Here is a 27,027-nt window from a genome sequence, read left to right as displayed (position 1 = left end):
ATGTGGGAGTTATTTCACATCTAGAGCTTTCTCATAATGTTAAACATTTATATACAGGCTGTTAACAGTTTATTTAGGCTACAGCTATGATAATATTTTAATTATTATTATTATTTAATGGATAATTAAACATTTATACTTACCAGATATTGATTCGCAACAATCAGGCTCGGAACCAATTAACATCAATTAACGAGGAATTACAGTACTGCAATTTACTTTACTGTGGATTTTTTTCCAGTCTTATTTCAAATAGTTCTGATACATTTTCAAATCTTGAATTGGAAAATAAAAAAATAACAGGCAGTAACAGAAAAATATGCCGATTGAGCAAGAGAAAGGAACTAAAAATGTATTACACAAAATATTCAGAACACCCTGGATGTGACAGCTATCTTTTCCCAACTGACCTGTTTAGCTAATTTATAGCTAACAGTGAGAGGATCTGGAGAATCCCTTGGCAACAGGAAATCTGGTAGCATGCACCTTGGATCCCGTGCTGATCATTTCACAGACTGTGCCTTTTTCAAACAGTTCTATCAAGCCTATCGGATGACCTCAATGATCTCAACATGCCTACAACTCTTGCCAGGGCTTTGTCATTTCAGTGGAAAAAAGACCTTCTAATCGGAAGACTCTGAAAATACTATTGGGTGTATTTATAACCATAAACCGGGAATTTCCATCACATCAGTATCATTAGGAACTAAATGGAGATTACTGATTAACCAAAAACATGCATCATTACACAAATTCACTTAAAATGCCAGATTATATTCTAAGGTAATTTGTTCTTTCTGTATAAGATAATAGGGTGACTGCTACTGTCTAGTTGTTCTCTTTCCAAAGCAGTTCAACTGCATGGTGTAACAGTGAGAAAGATTTAATGACAAATGAGTTTGTAAGATTCCTAAAATTGTAAAATGTTTACTCAGAATATTAGCATATTTGAGGAAGTTATACACTGAGACAGTTTGAAAGCCCCGGGGGGCTTATTTAAAAAAAAATATTGAGACAATATGATAATCCAAACACGCACACAGGAATGACTGATGTTGTTATGCTTCCCATAAATGTTTGCTTTCTTTCACTCCTGGTATGGTCTACAGTGCTCAGTGCTATCGCTGCAACTACAGACATAGACAACAATAAGAAGAATGGAGGGAATGGGGTCTAAATCCCTTTCCACTTTCTTCCTGTGCCATTCTCTCTTACTTTAATTGTTTCCAGTGTAAGTGACAGCAGGCCAAAGATATTACAATCATTGTGGTAGGCCAGCACGCACATGCTGGCTGACACTCCTCAATGCAAAATCTGGAATGATGGAAGTTAGTCTGTGTAATCGCTAACAGGCCACCTAAATCATCCTGATTCAGCTCCAAATTCAAGCATTCACAGTCATTTTACTGCTGTACTGGGTGTCAAATCAGTCCAAATAATCTCAAACTAAGTATACTGTATCAAAGATAGTTATTATTCTTGAATATGCTCAGCCTATTTAATGATAGGAATTTCATATAACCAATGTAATTCTGGGCACGCGCTGTATAGTTAAGAGTTTATGTGGACAGGAGCAGCAATTTCGTTAGTGTGGACGATAGGCAAATAGACAAAATGTGATTGTTTGCAGTAAATACAGCATGAATTGCTAAGAGACTAAATAAATGCAGGAGTTATTCAGTACCTATTTTTTTTTTAATCACCCCAGATTAGTGAAAAGGTTTAACTTCAAATTGTGCATCTAAAGACTTTTAGTGTCGAATACCGCACATACTTTAACACCACTAACACCCCCTACAAACATTTTTACTATTCATCATTTCTATTTAAGTTACGGCACTATATACGAAAAAAAACACTGGACACATTGTGTGTAGCTGAGTGTGTTCTGTTTTTTCTCAGTTTATAGATTTGGAAAACAGGCTGACTAATTTTACAACTAAGAAAAATTAAACATCTTTATCTTGAAAACTTACTGGGTTAGTCTTTATTTGGCTGCAGTCTCTTTTTTTCTATGAGCACGCATAACTGCTTAACCAGTGGTCCAGTTCCACCAGCAGCCATACAAGCCAATAACACCGCCGCCATGTTTAAAAGCATATTTATTGTAAATTTTTACATTAAAAAAAATATCTAGTGGTCTATGTAACGATTTCGCTCAGTGGGCACTAAAAGCAGTCCACTGCTCTGTTTCATGGAGGCCTGTACGTCATTATGATGGATAAATGTAACTAAATTATCATTTCAAGTAAATGTCCTAATATTAACCAATATGATGAAAAATTTAAATAATGTAAAACTTATATAAACTAAACAATATTCTGGGTTTCATTTAGACTTTTCCAAAATCAGTCTTGTCTTATAAATGTTTCAGATTCATTATGGTTCGGCTGAGATTTGATTCCACTGTACCTTACAAATAGTTTCAGCATCCCATGGCAGAATAGTACGAAGGTCGATGATCTCGCAAGAAACTCCAAGTTTCTCCTGAGCCATTGTGGCCACTTCCTTCATCACGTGAACCTTATTGAAAGAAGACAAAAAAAATCAAAACACCATATAACATGTCATGATACTTTGTTGATACGTTGTGTTTCTTTCGTCATTATTATTCATAAATAATAATAAATATAAAAATTGTTATTGTAAATAATTTTGTTTTTAGAGGTGAAAAGAGACCTCGCACAAAAACTATAAAGAAATTCAGGCAAATATTTTTTCTGTTTAGGATCACAAGTTTCACTATGTGTTCAAATAGTTTTCCTTCTCGCTCAGCTTGGAAGGCAGGGTAGATGAAGAGTAGTGCAGAAGGAAACAAATAAGTGCATTTCAAAACAGAGTGCCATTGTTTCCCCTACTTTACTGGACCATCTATCTTGCCAAATCCTTTAAAAATAATATGGGCTATGAGAGGCACGTTTTCTTCCAATGTCCGTCAGCCCACCTCCCAGGCTGCAGGTACATTCGGGCCTGGATAAGCCAGATAAAGTGGCTGGGAACAATCAAACTGAATCTGACTCCTGGTGACTAACAGGCTCTGTGATATCAAAGCTCGCTAATGAAAGGACCATCAACAATGGAAAGTGTGCTGTAGACATGTCCGGTAATAGATGAAGAGCTAAACACAGCTGGGTGTTGTGGAGACATCTATGTACCGGTAGATATAATGTCTAAGCATGCCAGCTGAGAGACCCTGCAGCGACACAGGAGGCTTGTAATAGACAAAGTAAATCCACTGGTTTTGAGGCTCATATACTGTATTGTTGGTCTAACTTATTTTTTCCTGTGTGTGGAAAATATTCTAAAGATAGATGGCAACCTAACTATTCAGCACAGCCTTAGATTCTGACAATGATGATTAAGATCACCTACCTGTGTCCCCCAGGCAACCAAAGTGACATCACTTCCTTCCTCTAAAACTTCAGCCTGTGAGAGTGGTATAGTGTAGGCCTCTGTAGGAACCTGTTCCACTGCAAAGACACAAAGACAGGCCAAGATATACTGTTACAGTTAAACTAGTTGACGTCGACCAACTAATCAAGTTCTAATTTAGCTTGTTCTTTTTTTTACTAATAAGTGTCTGCTCTGTCGATGTCTTTGGCATGACTTTAACCCACACTCAAATATGTTATTGACAGACAAGAAATACAGCTGAGTAATACTCCTTGAATGTACCTACCTAGTCATTGAAAAGACGACACTATACTATGTATTATTTTCAATCCTTCATTTTCAACGCCAGTTATATTGTTGAGGGTCATTCAACCAACAGTGAGAGGCAGGATCCACTCTGAACCAGTTAACCACAGGTCAAGCACGTAGTAAGGTTGGCAGTTTTTCAGGGTTTTTTTCTTACAAAAAGGTAAACAAATATCCAAATGTAATACTGTTAGTTAAAAGAATATATGAATGGAGTGGAAAAGTCAACGTTATAAGTACGATTCATATAGCAGCCCACTACATGCCAGCCTAATCAGGATGTACGGTTTTCATACTGTGGTGTGGTAAGCCAAACTGTATTGTAGGGCTGTGTGACTATATGACCATGATTGGTGACTGGGATACATTTCCGGTTGATTACGATGAATAGCTGTGACCATATAATCGTGTTCAAACATGAGAGAAATGTCTGAGACAACAGGCAATCAGAGTCAACTATTTCCTGCTTCACTTCCAGTTTAAAGGTTCTGCAGAAGTGAAAAGAATGACCGAACTTGGGAACTAAACGCAGAGCTGAGGGCAGCGAAATAAATGTCCTTTGTGACTTTGATTTATCCTCCAAAGATTTAGGTTATTGAAGGGAAAAAAGCTAACATAAAATCGGTTGTGTGGCGGTGGTCTGGGTCACCAAAGTGATGCGGAGCATATCAAGTCGATGTACAAGGTACAGTATGTACAGTGGATACAGTCGGTACCCTTAAAAAAACGGCAACACAATAAATGTGCTTAATCATTTGAAAAAGTACCAACTACTAGTACTGCTAGCAGTGAGGCCACACCTGACCAATATTTTAACCTGAAACTATCTGTATTGTTATTAAAGATGATGCAAATTTGCAAATAACAATAATGTTAACAGCATTTTTAGCATACTAATATAAAAATGGTAATTAAAAAAAAAAAATCCTTTTTGAAAAAACTTCACTACTCCAGATAGGGTAATTTGTTTATTTTAGGTCTTGCATCACTGCACAAAAATACTCAGGACTGTAAAATATGGTTCACTATTATTTTATATTTTTCTACATTTGTTTTACCATTGAGGAAAACATTTTACAAATTATTTTTCTATGTTTACCTATTTAATTTGCTTAGTTATTTACTTTGTATATTGATAACACTTTGAACTAAGCTCTGGTTTATTTAGTTTTATGTACAGATGTTTTAGAGAGGGCAGGTTTCATACACTAAAAAAAAATGTGATGATCAAGATTTGATGATATGAAAAAATATTGTGTCATATTTTTGCCATATCGCCCAAACCCAGTGAAAACATGGTTTAGGAGATATTCACAACCACATTCAGACCACTGTGAAATTAAAGGGGACCGATTATGCCAAACCATTTTTTTACCTCTTGGTCCAAAAAACTACCATTACATATTATGTAGACCACAAGGAAGGGTTTTAAATGTAGAAAAAAAATCATATTACCCCTTTAAGAGTATTCAGTTAACCTAAAAGTACATGCTTTGGGGTGTTCGGGAATAGCCAGTGTACTCAAGAACACACACAAGCACAGGGAGAAGATGCTTTACATATAACAACTTGAGCCAAGACTCAAACCCGGATCCCAAACCACCCTGTGAGCCAATAATGCCTACCAATGCTCCACTAGGCTGCATTTATTTATTATTCTATATGTCATTATTAGTTTTTATTAAAACGATCGGAGACATGCAGACTCAACACTTATGAGGGTTGAAACAGACACATCAGACACATTGCGGTTACCAAAAAGATACTAGGATTCCAAAAGAACTAACTTTAATAATACAACATTTAAACCACTAATGGAATGACAAACCAATCTAACCAACATTTCTACAGCAGAACATTTTATCTGACCCATTTCAAAGGCTTCCACAAGATTTTTCCATAACCTTATTACTCAGAAGAGACATAATGTACTTTAATCAGCAAAACATAATGTGTGAATAACAGGGTTTAATACAAACTTGTCCAAAAGCAGGGGCCTCAGGAGTTGCCTATCAAATAAGCACTGTTTAGGCTAGGGTATAAACTTCACAGAAAAAATAACAACAAACTATGTATTGCAGTGAATTCAGCTGGGTTATTCTGTGACAACATGCAAATAGAACTGTTTCCAAGACTTCTTTACAATTACAGCTTTAAACCTAATTCCTGTGATTGTTCCAAGCTTTTAGAGGGGAACTGCACTTTTATTGGAATTTTGCCTATTGTTCAAAATCATTATGAGAAACATGACAGAGTTAAAGTTAAAGTACCAATGATAGTCACACACACACTAGGTGTGGTGAAATTTGTCCTATGCATTTGACCCATCCCCTTGTTCACCCCCTGGGCAGCAGCGGTGCCGCGCTGAGTGCCTAGCAGGGAGGTAATGGGTCCCATTTTTATAGTCTTTGGTATGACTCGGCCGGGGTTTGAACTCACAACCTACCGATCTCAGGGCGGACACTCTAACCACTAGGCCACTGAGTAGGTTATTCATTTAAAAAAATTGCATTCTAAATATTAAATAAATGCGATCAAAGGTTCGCTTACAATGAAACCTTTTGGAGCCACGCAATTTCGCCTTTAAAGACCTTAAAAAACATCCAAACATCTCCATTGAGATATTATATACATGATGTAAATATATATGTAATGTAGTAAAGGGCACATTTAAAATAACAATTAATATTTACATATTTTGATCATTTGAAGCATACAATGTGCATTAATTTCAAAAACTCATCACAAAGTTTGCTTTTTTTTTCTTCATCACTGATCATTATTCACTGCAGACTTCACGAGAACGAACAAACATAATAAAACGTCACTTACTGTGAAATGTCTGCTGTCATTAGAATGCTGACTGCTGGGATGTTCATATATTCCCATTTTGGCAAAGATTGACTCATAATTCTCCCGAACAAAAGACGTGGAGGGCATTGGACAAACTGTCAAAGTGTACCAACTTATCGGAATACCTACTCAAACGTCTTCTGTCCAGGTGAGATGCATGACTTATGATGTAGAATAAACTTACACGGAGCAAGGAAGCAAGAAAGCAGCAGACCACTAGATGTAAACATTGGGACACATGGAGGTGATCACAAAGTGATCACGGCGCCGCTATAAATAGTTTGTCGGAGTTAGGGCTTATAAAAACAATATCACTCAGGAGCTCCCATTGGCTCCTGAGTGATTGACTTTTATTTACAAGTTAAAATGCTTTTTTTCGTTAAAAACATCCGGCGTCATGTTTTTCAAAATGATTGTGAACCAAAAAAAGTGCAGTTCCACTTTAAGATGTAGGAAATAAATTGTATCTAAAATAACCTGATTCAGGCTTTTAGGCAGACCATAGTGGGAGTGGAATAACTGCATTTTACTAATATAACATTTTAGAAAACTTTTGGTTTAATGATTGGTCCTATGACACTGGGGCCATGTCCACATGAACACGGAGAGTTTCAAATATGCATACCCCGGGCAAAAACGATTTCTACCCACACAAGTGTGGTTTCAAAAATGTCTGTCTACACACAAACGCATACGCCTGCTGTCATGCATATTTTGTCCAATCAGAAGTCAGGAAAAAGCAGCAACAGCTGGCTTGGTGGCATTACACCTCTTTTAATGTTTATTTTGATATACTAGACGTACACTGACATGTACATTATCTTTAAAACCAGCCTGCAATTACTCAGAGCCCTGGAAACATTATGAATCTCTTTTAGCGTTTAAAGCGTGCATACATGCCTGTGATGCTGAAACACAACACTCATGGAATTATAACCTATTTAATCAGCAACATGGTGAAAAACACGTGCAGTGAAGTGTACAATATTTCTAAAATCAGCGCACACTTTAAGCAGCCAAGGAAGCCTCTTGAATGTTAAAGTGCCTAAAGCGCACGGACCTGCGTGTGCTACTGCAAAACTCTCGTGGAATTATAAAGCATTTAATCATCGATTTAGTGTTATATTACACGAGCTATGAAGTGTATATTGTCTAACATCAGTACACACTAACAAGAAGAATGCAACATCATGGTTTTTTAGTCACTCGGGCGCTTTTTACGTGAGCTCGGTCGCACCCAGCTCCATCTACACAAATGGAAGCAACACACGTATGTTAACTTCATGCTCTGTTGTTAAATAAGGACTAAAAGCATGAGTTAATGTTGCACTTTTCTTATGACATAAAGCAAAAAGTATTGCTTGTCAAAGTTGTCTTATCAGCTGGAGGTTCGACAGCAATCGTATCCAAAACAGCTGACTGTCATAAGTGCTGCCAGGGGTGTCGCAAAGCCCTTTTTGATGCGTATTTTTTTTTTTATAAATGTAGAATGAAAATAGCAGCATATTTGCGTTCAAACATACAGTAGTCTTCCTGTACTGTGTTTGAAGCCAGCAAGGCAGTGTTGTTGAGCTTTGGAAATGACAGCACACAACCCTGACGTCATCAGAGGAGTACAAGTCTCGGTTTGTGCCGTATACACGCATACGCTGAGCGGTGAGTTTTGGAACTCCACACTTTGGCCAGTGTTTGCAAAAGTCTGCATTTTTAAGGACAAAAGTATGCACTTGCATGTGGACAAGAGGCCTAAATGAAGAGATGAGTATGCGTTTATTAAGCATCTGTGTTCGTGTGGACACAGCCTGGATAGCCTTCATGTTGCGTGTTTTTTTATAATCTTCTCAAAGATCATTAGCTGCATTTGGAAGGCTGGAATAGTCCATGACCCGGCCGGGGTTTAAACTCACGACCTACCGATCTCAGGGCGGACACTCTAACTACAAGGCCAATGAGCAGTACACCCTTATGAACTGTCACCCAGCGAAGCCAAACATCAGTTTGTGAGGTATTTACATTACTAAAAGTTAAATTGTTAGTTAACTGAGAAACAGCATTTTCCAAACTGATATAAACATGTCCACTGTGGAGGACACTGCTTCTCAGAAAGCAAAAGTTGAAAAAGTGAACATTATTGTTTTACACTGAATGTTTACCATATCACTTTAAAGATACTCAACTGTAATTTTTTTAAATATTCGCTTTAAACATTGGATGCCCTTGCACATTTCTTTGCTCATAAAATACATATTTGTAGTATGATTAGAACATTTGAGCAATATGTTTGTGTTTGCATGTTCGAAATAAACTCAAACTCAACTCAACTCAATTACAGTAAGTGTGTTTATCCTAAACATTTTTGCCACTTTTTTCCCAAAATTATGGCATTTTTAAGTCTTTTTGTTACTATTGTTTTTGGACATATACCACAATAATATCGTACCCTGACATTGTACCATGAGATTTTGATACTATTACATCCCTACATGTTACAGGCACTGTGTTTTCTTAAATTTGTACATGAACACAGGCGCATGTGTAAATATTCAATGTTTCAATGTGTACATTTGCAGCGTATAGGCTTGTACGGCCAATAAAAGTACAAAATCAAATGTGTTAAAAAATTAGGTGGGTGCAGCTTAGATTTAGGTGCACTCTATCGTTCAGAAATTACGATAAGTACATATCATTTCAAGGTGTCCCCAGTTTACCAATGTCTGGAAGAATACTAATAACTGTCACCAGGCCTGGATACAATTTAGGCTCAAACCTGGCCACAGTGACACTTGCACATTTCAATAGAATGACTGGGTGCCAACCAAGAAAGAAAGAAAGAACTGCTCCAAAAAGCCTACCTTCAAGCTTAATTTAACTTTGCAGCTGAGATATACTGTAAATAAAATTAAGTTATGGTCTATATTTATAATGTATTCAACTTACCTGCTGCTCTGTAAAGGATCTTGGGCTCAAAGAAAATGCATGGGTTCTCATCAGCAATGCAAGCGAGGAGCAGCCCCTTGGCCTGCACTGGGCTACGAGGCACTACAACCTGCAACATACATTATTTAATTAGGAATTGCAGTATTGAATGACACCTGTTGCAAGCTCTAGTAAAATATAATTAAGTATACTAAAAAGGATTATCATGTTATATTGCCATGATTCTGTAGTTTTTTTCCCTGGCAATGGAACGGCAAATTGCATTCAGGTCAAAGCAACATTAAACCAAAGATGGCCAAAGCCAATCAGACGGTCGGTGGTGGTGCTATCCTTCAGATGGAGCTGAATGTGCTGATAGTATGCACAAAGATTAACATTTATCAGCCTGACCTTTGCTGAGAGACAACATGTTTATAGCACTCAGAGATGGTTACTCACAGTGGATCGACAGTTTTTCTGTAAACTGTAAAATCATTCCCTGGCGCTAGGGAAATTAGATACTACTTCTGATGATTAAATGTATGTTAAGAATGTAAGTGTGATGGATGTCAAAGCTGACATTTTAACATCAATTTGTTTGCAGAAAACACATGCTGTTAAATTCATGTCAACAATATTATTGTTGTTCAGGATGTAATGAACACTGGTCCATGAGCCGGAAAGATCAAATTACAGGTGGTCCTGCTTAAACAACGTTTTGTGGTTAAACATACTCCCATAAATTATTAATACTAAACAAAACAAAGCGCATGCGGCAGAAAAATATGTACGCACTACATTGACTAATACAAAGGCGGACTAATTCGTATAAATAATGCTTGACAAACTGTGGAAGGAGAAGGTAAATTTTGTTCTTTTTAAGTTTTATTTTGAAATGTTTACTTCAGTGCAAGACATACTCTTCAGGGGGCCGCACGTCAAATAAAACGAAAGTGAACGTAAAAAGTGAAGTGACATTAAGCATTACAAAATGCTTAGTGGGGAAGTGAAGAAATCCATATTGGCTGTATGCCCTGCCCAAGCCCCTCAAACGCTGCAACCATTATCAAGTATAAAGATGTATCTTTGAGCATGTGAAAGTATATTCAACAATGAAATTAACAGTAATATCTAAACAATGTAGTCATCCGACTCAGACGTCGTCCTTCCAATAATCGTATCTATCCCTCCCTTGCAACACTGCTTCCAGTGTGCAGGCTAACCCCTTTGATTAAAGTAAAGCGTAATTCTCTTTTATATTACTGTTTGATTTAATTTTTGTATTTACCCTTTTCATTACTGTATTTGATATGCCATTTGTGTGAACGACTAAAGTGTTTAGGTATAAGTTCTGACTTACACTAAAATCACAGTTGTAGGACATAACTAGTTCATAATCAGAGAACAACTTACATATCTTTAAGGATTAAAGAGGTTTCCCCCATGTTAAATTATGGGTTGTGTTTTGAAGAATTTGGAGGAGAAGAGCAATGGTAAAGTCATCGCAGTCATATTTAAAACTGTTAAAACAGTGGAAAAAAATAAATATATTTTTTAAAATATAATAGGGAAGATAACCAATATGCTGTACAGCTAACCTTGACCCCAGGGCAGTGGGCAAAGAAGGCCTCAGGGCTTTGGGAGTGGTAGAGAGATCCATGTCCAACACACCCCCAGGGAGCACGAATGGTGAGATTTCCACAGTCAAACAAGTTGCCAGAGCGGTAGCGGTACTTAGCAGCTTCATTGACTATCTAAAAAGAGACCAACATGATAGAAATTAGTGCCTCCAAAGATTTTCAGACAATTTACCTCCCTAATGTACCACTTTGGTTGCTGCAACATGCAAAGTTGTATATTTATGACAAGACATTAAGAATTCTAACATAAATATGAATGCACGTCAGTTTCAACATTGTGGAAGGTATAGTTTATTTGTTTCGACAAACTTAACACATAAAATTAAGGTTTATACATTGTCACATTTGCAGAACTCAACAGGTTTGAAAAGGTGTGGGAAGAATCTGGTCTTATTTAATCCTACTCCTTCTCCATATCTGTTAATGATCATTTATTCACACGATATGTTTTACATACAATATTTTGTTTGGTTATATCTTGTTATTTAAATTGTCTTGTGTACTTACAGTTGTGCTCATAAGTTGACATACCCTGGGAGAATTTATGATTTCTTGGCCATTCTTCAGAGAATATGAATAATAACACAAAACCCTTTCTTCCACTCATGCTTAATGGTTGTGTGAAGCTATTTATTGGCAAACAACTGTGTTTACTCTTTTTAAATCAACATGACAAAAGAAAGTACCAAGTGACCCTGATCAAAAGTTTACATACCCCAGTGACTTTGATCTGATAACATGCACAAAAGTTGACACAAACAGGTTTGAATGGCTAATCAAGGTTCCAATCCTCACCTGTGACATGTTTGTTTGTAATTAATGTGTGTGTATAAAAGGTCAGTGAGTTTCTGGGCTTCTGAGAGACCATTGCATCTTTCATCCAGTGCTGCACAGATTTTTCTGGATTCTGAGTCATGGGGAAGGCAACTTAATTGTCAAAGGATCTGAGAGAAAAGGTAATTGAACTGTATAAAACAGGAAAGGGGTATAAAAAGTGATCCAAGGAATTGAGAATGCCAATCAGCAGTGTTCAAACGCTGTATAAGAAGTGGAAAATGAGGGATTCAGGTAGACCAGCAAAGATTTCAGCCACAACTGCCAGGAAAATTGTTCGAGATGCAAAGAAAAATCCACAAATAACTTCAGCTGAAATACAGGACTCTCTGAAATATGGTGGTGTGGCTGTTTCAAGATGCACAATAAGGAGGCACTTGAAGAAAAATGGGCTGCATGGTCGAGTCGCCAGTAGAAAGCCATTTCTGCGCAAATGTCACAAAGTATCCCGCTTACATTACGCTAAACAGCACAGAGACAAGCTTTATAACTTCTGGAACAAAGTAATTTGGAGTGTTGAGACCAAAATTTAACTTTTTGGCCACTCGACCATGCAGCTCATTTTTCTTCAAGTGCCTCCTTATTGTACTGGATGTAAAATATAAAAACACATTTGAGAGTTCTGTTAAAAGAAAAAAACAACTGCAATGCTATGGTGAACATTGTAAAAGCACCATGTATGAGCCAAACTGGTGCTGATGCTTCATTGTTGTATTTTTACAACAGGTAAAAACGGCAATTTAATAAAAGAAAAAGCAGCTTCTGGTTAAGTTATACAAGAGGCTCTCCAATAGTGTTTTAATGAGTTAGTGAACAGAACATATAGTGTAGTTTTTAACAAAGGGAGCCTTGTCAGATACCCTTCGGTTTACTTTTTTAAAATTTCCTCTTATGATGATGCTTACCTGGTCAAATGCAGGGTATATGTAGTCTGCAAACTGAATCTCCGCGATAGCTGTGGCTCCTGCAACAGCTACACCAATACCAAATCCAACAATCCCCTGCTCACAAAGAGGAGTGTTGAAGACTCGATCTTTACCTTGAGGATGTGAAGATAAAAACAAGTGTAAGTAGTGAATTAGCTACGTGCGGATTAACCATAGAACATTGACTGATGCAAGTAACAACTCTACAAGTAACCTGTATACATTGGTGGACTCCCAAACAGAAATGACTGATGAAAATACAGACCTTATTTTTCCATTCACCACCCTATAATCTAAAATGAAGCCAGAGTACATACTCTAAATTTGGATTGAGAATGTTATTTTTGCTCTCATCTTTACTTTTTTTTCTGTATTGCCTGGAAATGTCTTTCTCACCAGTGTAACTCATTAAGTTCAATTAGCTACCACAAACCCAGAGAGGGACAAAGAAGTCAGTGATCAAAGTGAGCATTTTGGCCTGAAGACGAGAATCAACCCAAGCGTACAGCTCTTGTGAGTGACCGTATACGTTTGTGTGCCTGTGTGTTGTCAAAGCATTGACAAACATCAACCCTAGCACTAAAAAAACAAAACAAAGTGCGGCTGTGTTTAAAACCTTAAAAAATGAATTATACATATGATCAAAGCGAAAATGCTAAATTGTTTAATGCTACGCCCTGTTAATGTTTTAGTTTTTGTGAAATACCAGTTAAGTAAATTTGCATCGCATTTTACCAAGAAATAGGTACAGCAATTGAGACTTTGTAACTTAAAGACACTTAATAGGCTTGAATATAGGCTGATTATACAGAGATTTTAATATCATATGTAACGTGAACAAAACTTGCTCACTCTCTCAAGTCTTAAAGTGTGTCGCATTAAGAGTTTCACATCCGTCAGGACAGTGATTAAGTTAGCACTGCTGTCTTGCAGCAAGAAGACTTTGAGATCCACGCATTACCTTTTCAATTACCAACACAGGGAGGACATGCAGACTAGAAAATTACTATAAGTGGGAATGTGTGTTTCCTGTGTGTTAACCCTAACTGATTGCTAAGCAGTCAGTCCACTGTGTATGTCACTTCTTGCTCTGCAACATCTATTATTCTTCTGGTGAATCCATTATTTGCTGATTTTATGTATGCTCTTAGGGTCACGGCCATGCAAGGGAATGCAAGGTGAAATTCCTTTTCAGCTTCAGCTTTCGAGCAGACATTTGAAAGTTTGCAGCCAAAACTTTCAGGTATTTGGAATTACTCAAGTCCCAATTCAAGGAAGAAAACAATTTTATTCTGCGCCAAACTCTTTCAAAAAGGGTCAAACAATTCAAACAGTTTTACGGTTTGCTCGTTTAAGAAATAATGAAGAGGCATTTTATTACAAAATTGAAATTCTGGATTCATTACTGACATAAGTTAGAAGGGAAAAATCGAAATCCCATTTTCTCTAATCTTTTTAAATTGATGTTTCAATGTTTTGACTGCAGGTAAGATTGTAGGATTAGTAAGCAGTTAGATAAATGCGCTTCTAGATATGTAATTTGTGTACATTCTCAGCGATTCAAAAAATGTTGATCCACAAAAAGTTGAATCAAAAGCCTTTAGAAGACTTTGTAGTTTTAGTAAATTAAGTAGTAGATACAGATACAACAAAATAATTTTAGTTCAACGTTTGTCACTCAACTTTTGTAATAAAACCTAACATAATTAGAAAAGCATTCTTAGAGCAGACATCTTCCAGGCCCAACCGCCCAATAGTAAAAAAGTTCTGAATCCAAAAGGTGATTGCTACCAAAATGTAATCATGTGTTCCTTATTTTATTTTTTACATTTCCTGAAAGTTTAATCAAAAGGCCTATTGTCAGTCATTCACTGTCTTTGTCTGTGTGAGTGGAGGCGGGCCGCTCACATACACAAAGTGTTGGAGCACGTAATGTACTGTAAATGTAAGGAAATGGCGTACAAATGATCTGAATTAGCCCCAAAATGTTCCTTATCACATTTCCTGAAAGTTAGAGGAATATCTGCTTGTAACTTTTTGAGCTATCTATAGTGGAAAAGAAGAAACAGAGTGAGAACCTCTTGTCACTTATCCACTGTCTGTGTGCACGCGCGCGCGCACACACACAAAGAGAGAGAAAATGAAGCTTAAAACGTAAACATAAGACACACACACACACACACACACACACACACACACACACACACACACACACACACACACACACACACACACACACACACACACACACACACACACACACACACACACACACACACACACACACACACACACACACACACACACACACACACACACACACACACACACACACACACACACACACACACAGAAAATGAAGCTCAAAACGTAAACATAAGGTAACAGTAGAAATTAGGGTGGGTGAAAAATATTGATATAGCAAAAAATACGATCATTTTTCTAAAGATATAAGTCTATTAAGTAAAGCCATGTTATAATGGGTCGATTGTAACAAAAGGACGATTTCCGCACCTCGGCCATGCAAACTGTTGCAGTACTGATACCTTGCATTGTGTGGTTAGTGGGAGGCGAGGCAGTAGAAAAGTTGGCAGTTAAAACGTAGAGAGCTTTTTTTTACATTTAGGTGACAAGTAACATAATCCATTTTCTGTACAATTGCCATAAATATAAATTGATTATTATTTTTTTTTTTTTTATGACTCAGTTTGTCCAATGAATTATTGTTGTCATCTAGTACAAATATATACAACATATATTTTAAGATGCATTATGAATTTAACAGTGAACTATGTAGAATGTCACCATATCACAATACTCAATGGTATTGTGAAGTCATTGCCAATATACAGCCTTAGTAGAAATGATCCAGATCAGGCCCAAAATCCAATTAGATCACATTTGGAACAATTCCTAAAAGTATAATGAAAATCCGCCCTAATAACTTTTTTAGTTATTTTGATAACTAACTAACAAACAGACACACCAATGGAAACGATTACATAACCTCACAACAAAGGTAACAATGGGAGCATTGAGACTATACGTAGTATGGAAAAGGAGTAAGATAATTCTGGGGAAGCAGATAGAAAAAAAATAGTGCAGCATAAAAAAATTGGCAGATGGATGCATCTGCCTTGTAAAAAGCCATTCACATTGTGGTCACCCTGCATTAACCTCTTTTCTGTATAATGGCTGCAGGTGGTATAGGTGAGCACCATCCCTCTCAGTTCTGAGAGGGATAAAAACAGCTTTGCGCTCGTCACTGTACACAAGGATGAGATGGAAAATAATGATCCCTCTCCAAAAGGTCAACATGTCTGACGTCAATGAAAACAAAAGGAAAAGCCAGCTACTGTGGGATTGATTTGAGACACCATGTTATTAAAAAGAAAAACAAACACACCAAAACCAACTAAAATACAGCAGATCTCAGACCTATAAGACTCACAATTAATTATTTTAGACTGCTCTTCTGTGCAAGTCATCTCTTTATGTATGTGACAGTATATATTTTGTACAGTTTTAGAGGAGCTTGTATCAGCAGAAGTGTTGCTATTTGGAGATGCTAAACTAAAATAGGAAAACTAGAAAAGGATAACAAATCACAAGAGCTGAAAAGGGTGCAATTTTTTTGATTGTTTTTTTTCCTCAAAATATGTTGCAAAATGTAATAAAGAGGGAAAATAGAGCTCTGTATTGTATTTGAAAGTTTTATGTACATGAAAAAAATAACCAAATTCAAAAAGCACCTGTTTTACTGCAAACACATGACAGGAATTCAAAGGCCAGGGTCCAAACCTTTGAACATTGTGAGCTGAACCCTTTAAGAACTTCATTTGTACACACAGTGATGTATTCATCTTCATCATTTCAAGTCTGCAGGAGCTACACAAGCAGTTGATAGACAGGCCTCAACTCTGTTTCAACAGTTGCTGTAGAAACGTGCAAAGCAACAGTCTAGTGACAACTCCGGTCACATACACACTACAGAGCAGTGGCTTCTCGTCTGCTCATCTGTCCTGTCCTTTATACAATAATACACACACATGGTATAGGTCTCACACTGGTCAGTTCCATATTTCTGGTACTTGCACACTTTGCTAAAGTCTGATTGTATTCATATACATTAATACTATATTTGAGCTTTAAATAATGATTAATTTCTGTATTCCAAAGACTCAAATAAATTACTTCGTAAATGTGTAAATAATTTGTAAATAAAGTGTATTTAGAAACCTTTAGGGCAGCGGTATAAACTGGCCGCCCGTGGGCCAAATCTGGCCTGGGAATGACCCCAGACCGGCCCCTAAATTCAGTTCAAAACATGGGAGCTACTAAAGGTGGGAATTTTTGGGTACCTCACGATTTGATTACGATTACAATTCAGGAGCTATCATTTGATTAAAAATTGTTTATTATGCATCTTTAATTTATGTATATTAATGCAGTTTTACATTTATTTTTGTTTCACTAAATAAGCTTTTATAACTTGAAACATTTAAAAACAGTACTTTTGTAATAAGAAACAGTTAAATAATTCACATCACGTTTATTAAATTAATGGAAATGTGTGCAAAACTGAAACATAAGTGCCCTATAATAAAGGAGCTGGTCGGATCTCTCGGTGAGGTGGCTCGCTGCAATCAGCCAGAATGTCTGCATTACTTTATTTACAATGAATAAATCGATTATTGACGTTTACTAATCGATTTTATAATCGTTCATGTCCGAATTGCAATGCATCTAAAAATCTATTATTTCCCTCACCTCTAGGAGAGACTTCAATATTTTTTAAGCAAATTAAATATATTAAAAACACTAGAGCACTCCTGTAGTGTAGAGGAACTTGGACCAGATTAAACACATTAGCAGATCCTTGTACTAACATTTTAACCTTCAAAATGCCAGCGTGCACTATAGTGGACACTTGTATTTTGCATGACAAGTCTATTTATTGCATGTATAAATAGACTAAAAACAAATGTCCACTAAAGAGAATACTTGTTCTCAAAATAAGAATAATAATAAAGGGAGAAGTCCAGTCCTCCAGTATTTAGCTTTCTGGAAATGACCCCAAGAACAATTTAGTAGGATTGCCCTGCTCTAGGGCATTAGACAACAATTATGTGAATAACAACTGTTTTTTTAAATACTGTATATCATCCATGTGGTGTTACTATATGACATGGTTATTGTGTGGATCTTATTTTATTCAGTGCAACATGTGTGGATCTTATTTTATTCAGTGCAACAAATGTATAGTAGCAATTGCAAAAAAAAAAGTAAATTAAGGATTTTATCTACAAACTCAAATCAATAAATAATGTACTGGTAATTCTTGCAAATATGCTTTATGGAGGAAACAACAAAGGCTTATGAGCAAAAAAAAAAAAAAAATTGGTCCACTAGGTGAACAGTGAACTCTTACAAACGCCTCTTAGAGAGTTTAATGGGCTCCTTAAGTACTCTGCTGCCACCTTGTGATTGCACAATGTAAGTAAAAAAACAAAAACCACAATGCAGGTCAGAAAACAGAATTGGTTGCTTTACACAAAGGGCTTGATTTTGAATGATAAAGAAAGACAACATGTTTACAAACAGATGGCTTTAGCTTACCATACTTGTCTCTTAGACCCACTGTGCAGCGAAATACTCCACCGAAAGCCACGTCTTCCCCAAATATGACTGTGATTAAAGACACACAGTTAAAGAGTTTAGTGGGCAAAACAAGTACAGCAACAGTACACATTTCAATGGCTAAATCAAGAGAGAAAAAGTGCTCTGACTGAGGATTGTCAAAGAGCAATGGGCCCTGTACATAAAAACAGAAAAACCCTGTGACTTCTAAATGTCTTGAAGTGTGTGGCTTGTTTGGGACAAAAAAGCAATCATGCAGCAATTATGGCATTAGCACCTACTAAATGGAAAGCGCTGCAGTAATGTATCAGGTAGTCCTGCCGTCTCAAGTCTTATTAAGCGTTGTTATCTATGCAGAGATAAATTAACAGCTGCTGAAAGATCTGATCAATTAATTAAGAAAATCGCTTTGTTGTGCTGTTGGTCTTGTTTTCAGCTTTGGCAATTTAAGACCAGAGCTATTCTTCTCCTTCCTTAGTATAGAAGTCAACAATACGAGCTACAATATCTACATGAATTAAGTGAAACAGAAATGACCTAAACGCGGCCATGCGCTTCTTCATGCAATTTAAAGAAGAATTGTGTACAAGTAACCCTCTCAACACATCCACTTCATCATAGAATATCATTGCAAAGTGCCTCATTATTGCAGACAAAGGTTAGAGGGATGGAGCCATGGTGCGCTGCTTCTCTGTGCCGCATGGCTGGCTAGATTTTAAAAAGGCACACTTTCCTATCCATTGAGCACGTTTTGAAGATTTGTACTTAATTGATGCAATAGTAGTACATTTAAAAAGGTAGGCGCATAGGGGCGGCTGTCCATAAAGTCGAAAAACATGGATGAAGTTTTACCATAAACAGACATTTCAAAAACATTTTGCTGACAACACCAAGGAAATATTAGTTAAAATATAAATGTTATTTGGAACTAATATGTTGTATTATTACCTGAAAACTAATAAGTGCAACATTAAGCACAAAGCTTTGATACTATCCAAACAAATAGAGGAAATGGTAAGACAAACACATGTATGTATTGATGACATACTTGACATATGCAACAAAGAAGTGCCATATTTTTAAAAGCTAATTGTCCAACGCAGCTCTGATAACATACATATTGGGTATGTGCCTCTCTCTATTCGCCCACAAAAATCTAAAAAACGCCAGCAACACACCATTTTACATCTCATGACCTGAATATTAACCAAGTATTAGAGATATTGGTATTATAAGCGCTAACGCAGAAAATCTACTTTTAGCGGTGCAGTGATCACAGAGAGCTCGCTTATGCTGCTATATTGACACATTGAGCCAGTGACCGGCTGCAGTTGCTGCTTCGCCTCTAAATTAGTTTCAGTTGATTCTATTTTATAAATCATGCCTTTCACCTGGATAATAGAAGGTTGTAGCCATAAACCAAGAAGTTGGCAAACTTGGACATCCATCTTACACACGAAAACTGTGCGAAAGACACAAAAATATGCTTGTTTGTGGCAACGTTTTTTGTTAACCCTTTTTGAGGGTTATGATTCATTCTTCATCTAAACAAGTTGGTTCTTAACCTGGGTTCGATTGAACCCTGGGGGTTCGGTGAGTCGGGCTCAGGGGTTCGGCGGAGGTCAAGACACACCCGACTCATTGTGTAATTAAAAACTTCTCCCTATCGGTGTATTACGGATACGGCAACAGCAGAAGTCACACTGATTTGCAGGTGTGTAATTTGTTGTAGGTTTATGCACTGTGTTGGTTTTGTTCTTTGAACAAGGTGATGTCCATGCACGGTTCATTTTGTGCACCAGTAAAAAAACATGGTAACACTTAAGTATGGGGAACATATTCACCATCAATTAGTTGCTTATTAACTGGCAAATTAGTAACATATTGGCTCTTAACTAGTCATTATAAAGTACTTATTAATGCCTTATTCGGCATGGCCTTATTATAACCCTAACACTCTAACCCTGGCCCTAACCCTCTAACCCTAACCCTAAACAAATAACTCTAAATTAAGTCTTTGTTACTTAGAATATGTTCCCCTAGTGTCCAAAAAACTCAAAATTAAGTCTTTGTTACTTAGAATATGTTCCCCATACTAAAGTGTTACCAAAAACATATAACTTTGTCTTGAATTTGAAAAAAAACTACATTTTATTTTTCAATAAAAAAGGGTTCGGTGAATGCGCATATGAAACTGGTGGGGTTCGGTACCTCCAACAAGGTTAAGAACCACTTATCTAAACTGTATAATATGAACAGCCCATCAGTTGTCATCCGAGTGAGAGCAGACAGTTCAGTAAGTGTTTGTTTTATGATTTTCATAGTTTGCATATCATGTTCGGCACTTAGCAATACTGCAACATGATGTTTAGTGTTTCACTAAAGCGGCATCTGTTTGGCATACAGCTTCTCAAACTTGTCGCTCATCCCTCTTATATTCAGGCTAAAAAAATTAAGTTCTATATCATAATTTGTGCCTGAGTAGTGTTTGTTGTCTCGGAATAAAGTGACTCCCATTGATTACATGTTAGCGGGCTTTTGATAAAATTTTATTACGATTCAGAATGCATGAAAAATAAAGAAAAACTGATTTCAGTGTTCTTGTCTTACAAAGGTATTGTGAATAAAGGGCAAAATTCCAAAATAAGTGCAGTTCCACTTTAGCTTTGACTACAAATGACCGAGAACCTTCTGAAGTCTGTTTTGAATGCAAGTCAGTTAACATCACAAAATATGGCCTTTTTTAACAATGCTTGTTAAGGCCAAAAACCAGCAATCCTATTTTCAACAATACCTTGCAAGCTGTTTTGAATAATGAAGTTTAATTACCAGCCAGCTGCATGTATGAGTAAACCTTGTTAATTAATCATGTTAAAAAGCTTCAAAGGTAAACAAAAAGGTAAACATTTTTAAGGAGTTTTGAAAAGCAAAAAAAAATACCTGCTGTCGGGTCTCCGGAAAGAGTGTTGTCCAATGCACTTGTAACTGATTGGAACAAATTCATCTTTTCGGTTGGCCCTATAATGGAGGATAAAACAATATGACAAAAAAAACTTGCATCAGATGATGTTTTAAGTTCCTATTGATTGTACAATCCAGTTTAACTAGCACCTAGTGCCACTGGCACTTGTGGTCATACCAATTATTCATTAATCATACATCTAAAATGCTCGTTTTTGAATTGGATTCACAACATTCCATAAAGGTCTGGCTACAATACATATGCTATACCAGTGATTCTCAAACTGTTATACATGTACCACTAGTGGGCTCTATACGCCAAAGAGTCACTTGATTCAAGTACAATGTTTTATTTCCCTATATTTAAACACCTATATTCAAACACAGTGTTACTGTTCAAACAGTAGATCTGACCAATCTAAGTCTTTGAGCACGAACTGATGAAGCCAACTCGGATGAGAGGCGAAATGTCTTCTAAAACAAACCAACCAGTCCAGTTGCGATCGATCGAATGCCCTGAGATGACAATGACCTGGATGAATGAGATGTTCGAACAGTGCTACTGTTCAAAATGTGTGTAATGTTGCGAGTGGCCAAATATATTAAAATGTACGTGGTAAATTAAACATGTGCCTTGTTTTTCATGAATACTTGGGCCTAATACGCTACTGTATTTTAAATTTGGTCATTATTGGGGTTCGAAGCGAGACATGTGTTTTCTGAGGTGGTACATGGGCCCTGAGATCGGTAAGTTGTGAGTTCAAACCCCGGCCGAGTCATACCAAAGACTATAAAAATGGGACCAATTACCTCCCTGCTTGGCACTCAGCATCAAGGGTTGGAATTGGGGGTTAAATCACCAAAAGTGATTCCCGGGCGTGGCCACCGCTGCTGCTCACTGCTCCCCTCACCTCTCAGGGGGTGCTCAAGGGTGATGGGTCAAATGCAGAGAATAATTTCGCCACACTTAGTGTGTGTGTGACAATCATTGGTACTTTAACAAGTTTGAGAACCACTGTCACACTGCATTGCGAAAAATATGTAACACCAGGGACGCAGGTCACACTCCCCTCCTCACAAAATTCTCGACATTAAATGCCATCTTTTTAAAAATGTAACTTTAATTTGAATACACTTGATTTAGCATTGTTAAACGGCACGTGTTATGCCCAATCACCTTTCAGGTTACGAGGTCTACAGGAAGAAGCTAGCGGACATAAGCTAGCCGCCTAGCTACTTACCATACTGTGTTGTGTCGGGGTCCGGATGGAAAGTGAAGTGGGCTGCATGTCTACGTTGTGTCTTGGTATGGGAGCTGCCGCTCGGTGACCGTTTCAGCAATGTGGGCCCAACAAAGCTCGGTGGCACGGTAGCTAAACCGGGGATAGAAAGTTTGGAGTGTGCACCTCTGATGCAAAGCCGAGCAGACGCCGCCATTGTTGTTGTCACTACTTGACTGATCAGGAAGGGCAATGTGAACTACAAAGATCGTCTATGGTTTAAACTGAGAGCCTAGTTTGCATCAAATTAGCAAACACATCGTCGCTATTATACATCTTTTTTTCATACGTTTATGCATCATCCCAAAAACATACTATTGCTTTATTCAATCGGATCATTATCCTAAATGAATTACACCAACGTGTTGTTGGAGTAGGACCTCTTCTCCTCCATTACTAGTGAAGAGAAGCTCTGTTACAGTCAATGGTGTGATTGGTTAAAAGTGGGAGGCGTGCTTGCAGGGAATTGGAAAGGTGACATTCAGCGTTGTCAGACGTATAATTATCATATTTGTGTGAATGCTCCAAAGCATTTTGTAAACCAAAATTAATCTATTTATTATTCAAGTTATTATTATTATTCTCCAGATTTTGGCACGCTCTACCTTCCACATTTTTCACCCGATTCAAACCATTCCACTTTCAAACTGTTCAGCCTATTCGGGAATCGCGGGCTTTCCCTTGACAAATTCCAAAAATTCCCAGATTTCCCAGAATTCCAGGTTTTCCTGCACTTTTTTCCCTTTCAAAATGAATTGGCCATTTTTCAAACTTTAACAATTTCCAATGTCCACATTTTTCAAACTATTCAAACCATTCCACCATTCTGGAAATTCAAACGATCATTTTTCCAAGTTAAAAAAAATTCCAGGATTTTCCAAAATTTCTGCTTTTCCAAAGCCCTATTTTCACCCTTTTTTCTGGCGACTACTCCTTCCACATTTGTCAACGCATTTCAACTGTTCCACGGTCAAAACTTTAATCTTAATCACGACAAAAAACGAAGTTGTTCTTTTAACTGTAAAATTCCCGGTTTTCCAGGAATTTTGTAATACCATTTTTCAATTAAACATGTTACTACTTCAACATTTCTCCACCAATTTTAAAAATTCCAACACCAACCATTTCAATTCATCCAGACCATTCAAGTTATTTACCGTTTTCAAAAAAATTCCCACTTTTCTCGAAATTCCCATTGAAATCAATGGCACATTCTTCAAAGTTCCACAATCCACACATTTTTCATCTGATTCAAACCGTTCCAACTTCAAATATTTCAGCCTGTTCAGGAATTGTGTGCTCTACTTCAACAATTCTAAAAAAAAAAATCCCGTATTTCCAATTATTCCTCCTTTTTTTGCAATTTTCCCATTCAAAATGAGTTGGCCATTTTTCAAACTTCCACAATTCCCATATTCTTCAACCGATTCAAACACTTCCACCTTTAACACATTCCACCATTCTGGAAATTCAAACTACCCTTTTTCCAAGTTAAAAAAAATTCCAAATATTACCGAAATTCCCTAATACCATTTACTACTTCAACATTTTTTGACCAATTCAAACAATTCTAACACCAACCAATTCAGGACATTCATGTTCCTAATCATTTTCTAAAAATCCCGCTTTTCCCAAAATTCCCAAATTTCCAGGAAGTTCCCATTTAAATGAATGGGACATTTTTCCAAGTTGCACAATTTCCACATTTTTCAACCTATTCAAACCATTCCAACATTAACGCATTCCACCAATCGTGGACATTCAAACTAACACTTTCCCAAGTTCCAAACCAAATTCCGTTTTTCCCGGAAATTCTAACTCTTCAACATTCAAACCATTCCAACATTCAAACCACTTCAGCGTTTAAACTATTTTAACATTTAAACCATTTCTACATCCACCCTACATTCCATTAGCATTTTAGTTCAGCGTCAGCTTTTCAACATTCAAACCATTCCAACATTCAAACTATTCTTACATTCATACTACATTCTGTCAGCATTTCAGTTCAACTTCAGCATTGGAGCATTCACACACATTCCTTCAGGAATTGCCTCTTCTAGTTGTGTATTGGTATTTTCTATTATATTTTATTTATTATTTATTCCTTTTTAGTGACCTTGAGAGTGTTTCAGTTATACTCATACTTGCCAACCCTCCCGATTTCCCCGGGAGACTCCCGAATTTCAGTGCCCCTCCCGAAAATCTCCCGGGGGAACCATTCTCCCGATTTCCACCCGTACAACAATATTGGGGGCGTACCTTAAAGGCACTGCCTCCAGCGTCCGCTTTTCCTCCATACACACAGCGTGCCGGCCAGTCACATGATATATGCGACTCATACACACACATAAGTGATTACAAGGCATACTTGATCAACAGCCAGGTCACACTGACGGCGGGCGTATAAACAACTTTAACACTGTTACAAATATGCGCCACACTGTGAACCCACACTAAACAAGAATGACAAACACATTTCGGGAGAACATCCGCACCGTAACACAACAGAACAAATACCCAGAACCCCTTGCAGCACTAACTCTTCCGGGACGCTACAATATACACCCCCCGCTACCACCAAACCTCCCCTCCCTAGTCCTTGTCGTCACCACCTCCATAGTTATGATACTTTTGTACACTAAAGTAATGTCCGCTCATTACCTTATAAAATTCGAAGTTCTCACTCATTGTCAACAAGCTACTAATGACGACTGCTTTAGCAGCCGCGACATTAATGCTGTCACAACTATGACTCTTGCTGGCCTACTGCCTTCGGTAATGGCGCCATTCCCAAATTATGTGGGCTCTATCGATAACCTCACTAACAACTTTAACGACACCCTGCGCGACACCATTGATAGCATAGTACCGCTAAAGCTAAAAAACGTCCCTAAAAGGCGTACCTCCTGGTTCACAGAAGAAACCAGAGCTCTTAAACTATCATGTAGAAAGCTGGAACGCAAATGGCGTGCGACTAAACTTGAGGTTATCCATCAAGCATGGAGTGATAGTTTAATAACTTATAAACACATGGTTACTTAGCTAAAGCTAATTACTATAAAAACGATCGTAAATATTTGTTCAGTACAGTAGCATCGCTAACCCAACAAGGGACTCCTCCCAGTAGCTCCACCCACTCGGCAGATGACTTTATGCATTTCTTTAATTAGAACATTTTACTCATTAGAAAGGAGATTAAAGACAAGGCGTCCCAGCTACAACTGTGGTCTATTAATACAGATACGAATGTATATACGACGGATATTGCCCTCCAAAATAGTATCTCTCTTTTTGATGAAATAACATTAGAGGAACTCCTGCGATGTGTAAATGGGACAAAATAAACATGTTTACTTGACCCACTTCCTGGCAAACTTATCAAGGAGCTGTTTGTAATACTGCATTAGAACCATCAGTGCTAAATATTATAAACTTATCACTTTCCTCTGGCACTGTTCCCCTGGCATTCAAAAAAGTGGTTATTCATCCTCTGCTCAAAAGACCTAACCTCGATCCTGACCTCATTGTAAACTACCGGCCGGTGTCTCACCTTCCCTTTATCTCAAAAAATTCACATCTGCGGTCCCCTCCGAGGTTTCTCATTGTGCCCATTGGGTTGAGTTTTTTCTTGCCCTGATGTGGGATCTGAGCCGAGGATGTCGTTATGGCTTGGACAGCCCTTTGAGACACATGTGATTAAGGGCTGTATAAATAAACTTTGATTGATTGATTGAATCCTTGATATCACTTGACAAATCTTTTTTTTTTTCATAAAGTACATGGATCTATTCCATTGCATAGTTTGATTTTCTTCTCGTATTGGCTTTTTGCAGGAGGATTTAAACTTCTTTAGTACTCAGATAGCCATCTTGGCTTGGTTGACTACCTCTAGTTTTTACTTTGGGGAAGAAGTCACATGACGGAATATAAGAATAGTACATTGCCTCACGTGCCACTTTACAGCCAGGTGAAAGCGCTGTTCTGTCGTGTGTCAGCTTTTTCCATTAACCTGTTGGTTTATTCAAATAGGTAAAACGGCATTATATGTTCCAATATACACGGCTTGTCTCAACATTTTGTTGTCACAGATGATATCGAGTCACGTCAAATCTCCTATGTACGGCAATGTCAAGTTTCTGATACAACCATTTGTCATTTTCCATCTGGCAATGCTGCTTTACATTTGATTGCATTACATTACATTTTCTTTTCATTGGTTTTGGCTGGTACCTTAAGACTCAGGTTTACGGCGTTATTATTTCCCCCATGACTTAA

At 37.4% G+C, this 27,027-nt stretch overlaps 1 protein-coding gene across 1 annotated transcript in view; it reads right to left on the bottom strand.

Moving 5' to 3' along the window:
- Positions 1-23,149, bottom strand: part of bckdhb (branched chain keto acid dehydrogenase E1 subunit beta) — a 62,547-nt gene extending 39,398 nt beyond the window's left edge. The window contains exons 1-8 of the mRNA XM_062063596.1: positions 22,711-23,149; positions 21,449-21,526; positions 18,488-18,556; positions 12,848-12,981; positions 11,067-11,222; positions 9,490-9,598; positions 3,373-3,470; positions 2,413-2,523 (exon numbers count right to left, since the gene is read on the bottom strand). Of these exons, the coding sequence (XP_061919580.1) occupies positions 2,413-2,523; positions 3,373-3,470; positions 9,490-9,598; positions 11,067-11,222; positions 12,848-12,981; positions 18,488-18,556; positions 21,449-21,526; positions 22,711-22,906 (951 nt within the window). The 5' untranslated portion in view covers positions 22,907-23,149. The remainder of the gene's footprint in view (positions 1-2,412; positions 2,524-3,372; positions 3,471-9,489; positions 9,599-11,066; positions 11,223-12,847; positions 12,982-18,487; positions 18,557-21,448; positions 21,527-22,710) is intronic.
- Positions 23,150-27,027: the final 3,878 nt, after the last annotated feature.

Source organism: Entelurus aequoreus, linkage group LG11 (assembly GCF_033978785.1).
Source record: "Entelurus aequoreus isolate RoL-2023_Sb linkage group LG11, RoL_Eaeq_v1.1, whole genome shotgun sequence".
In the NCBI taxonomy this organism is placed as follows: domain Eukaryota; kingdom Metazoa; phylum Chordata; class Actinopteri; order Syngnathiformes; family Syngnathidae; genus Entelurus; species Entelurus aequoreus.
The sequence above is the reverse complement of the archived record's forward strand: the minus strand, read 5'-3'. Positions and strand labels throughout refer to the sequence as shown.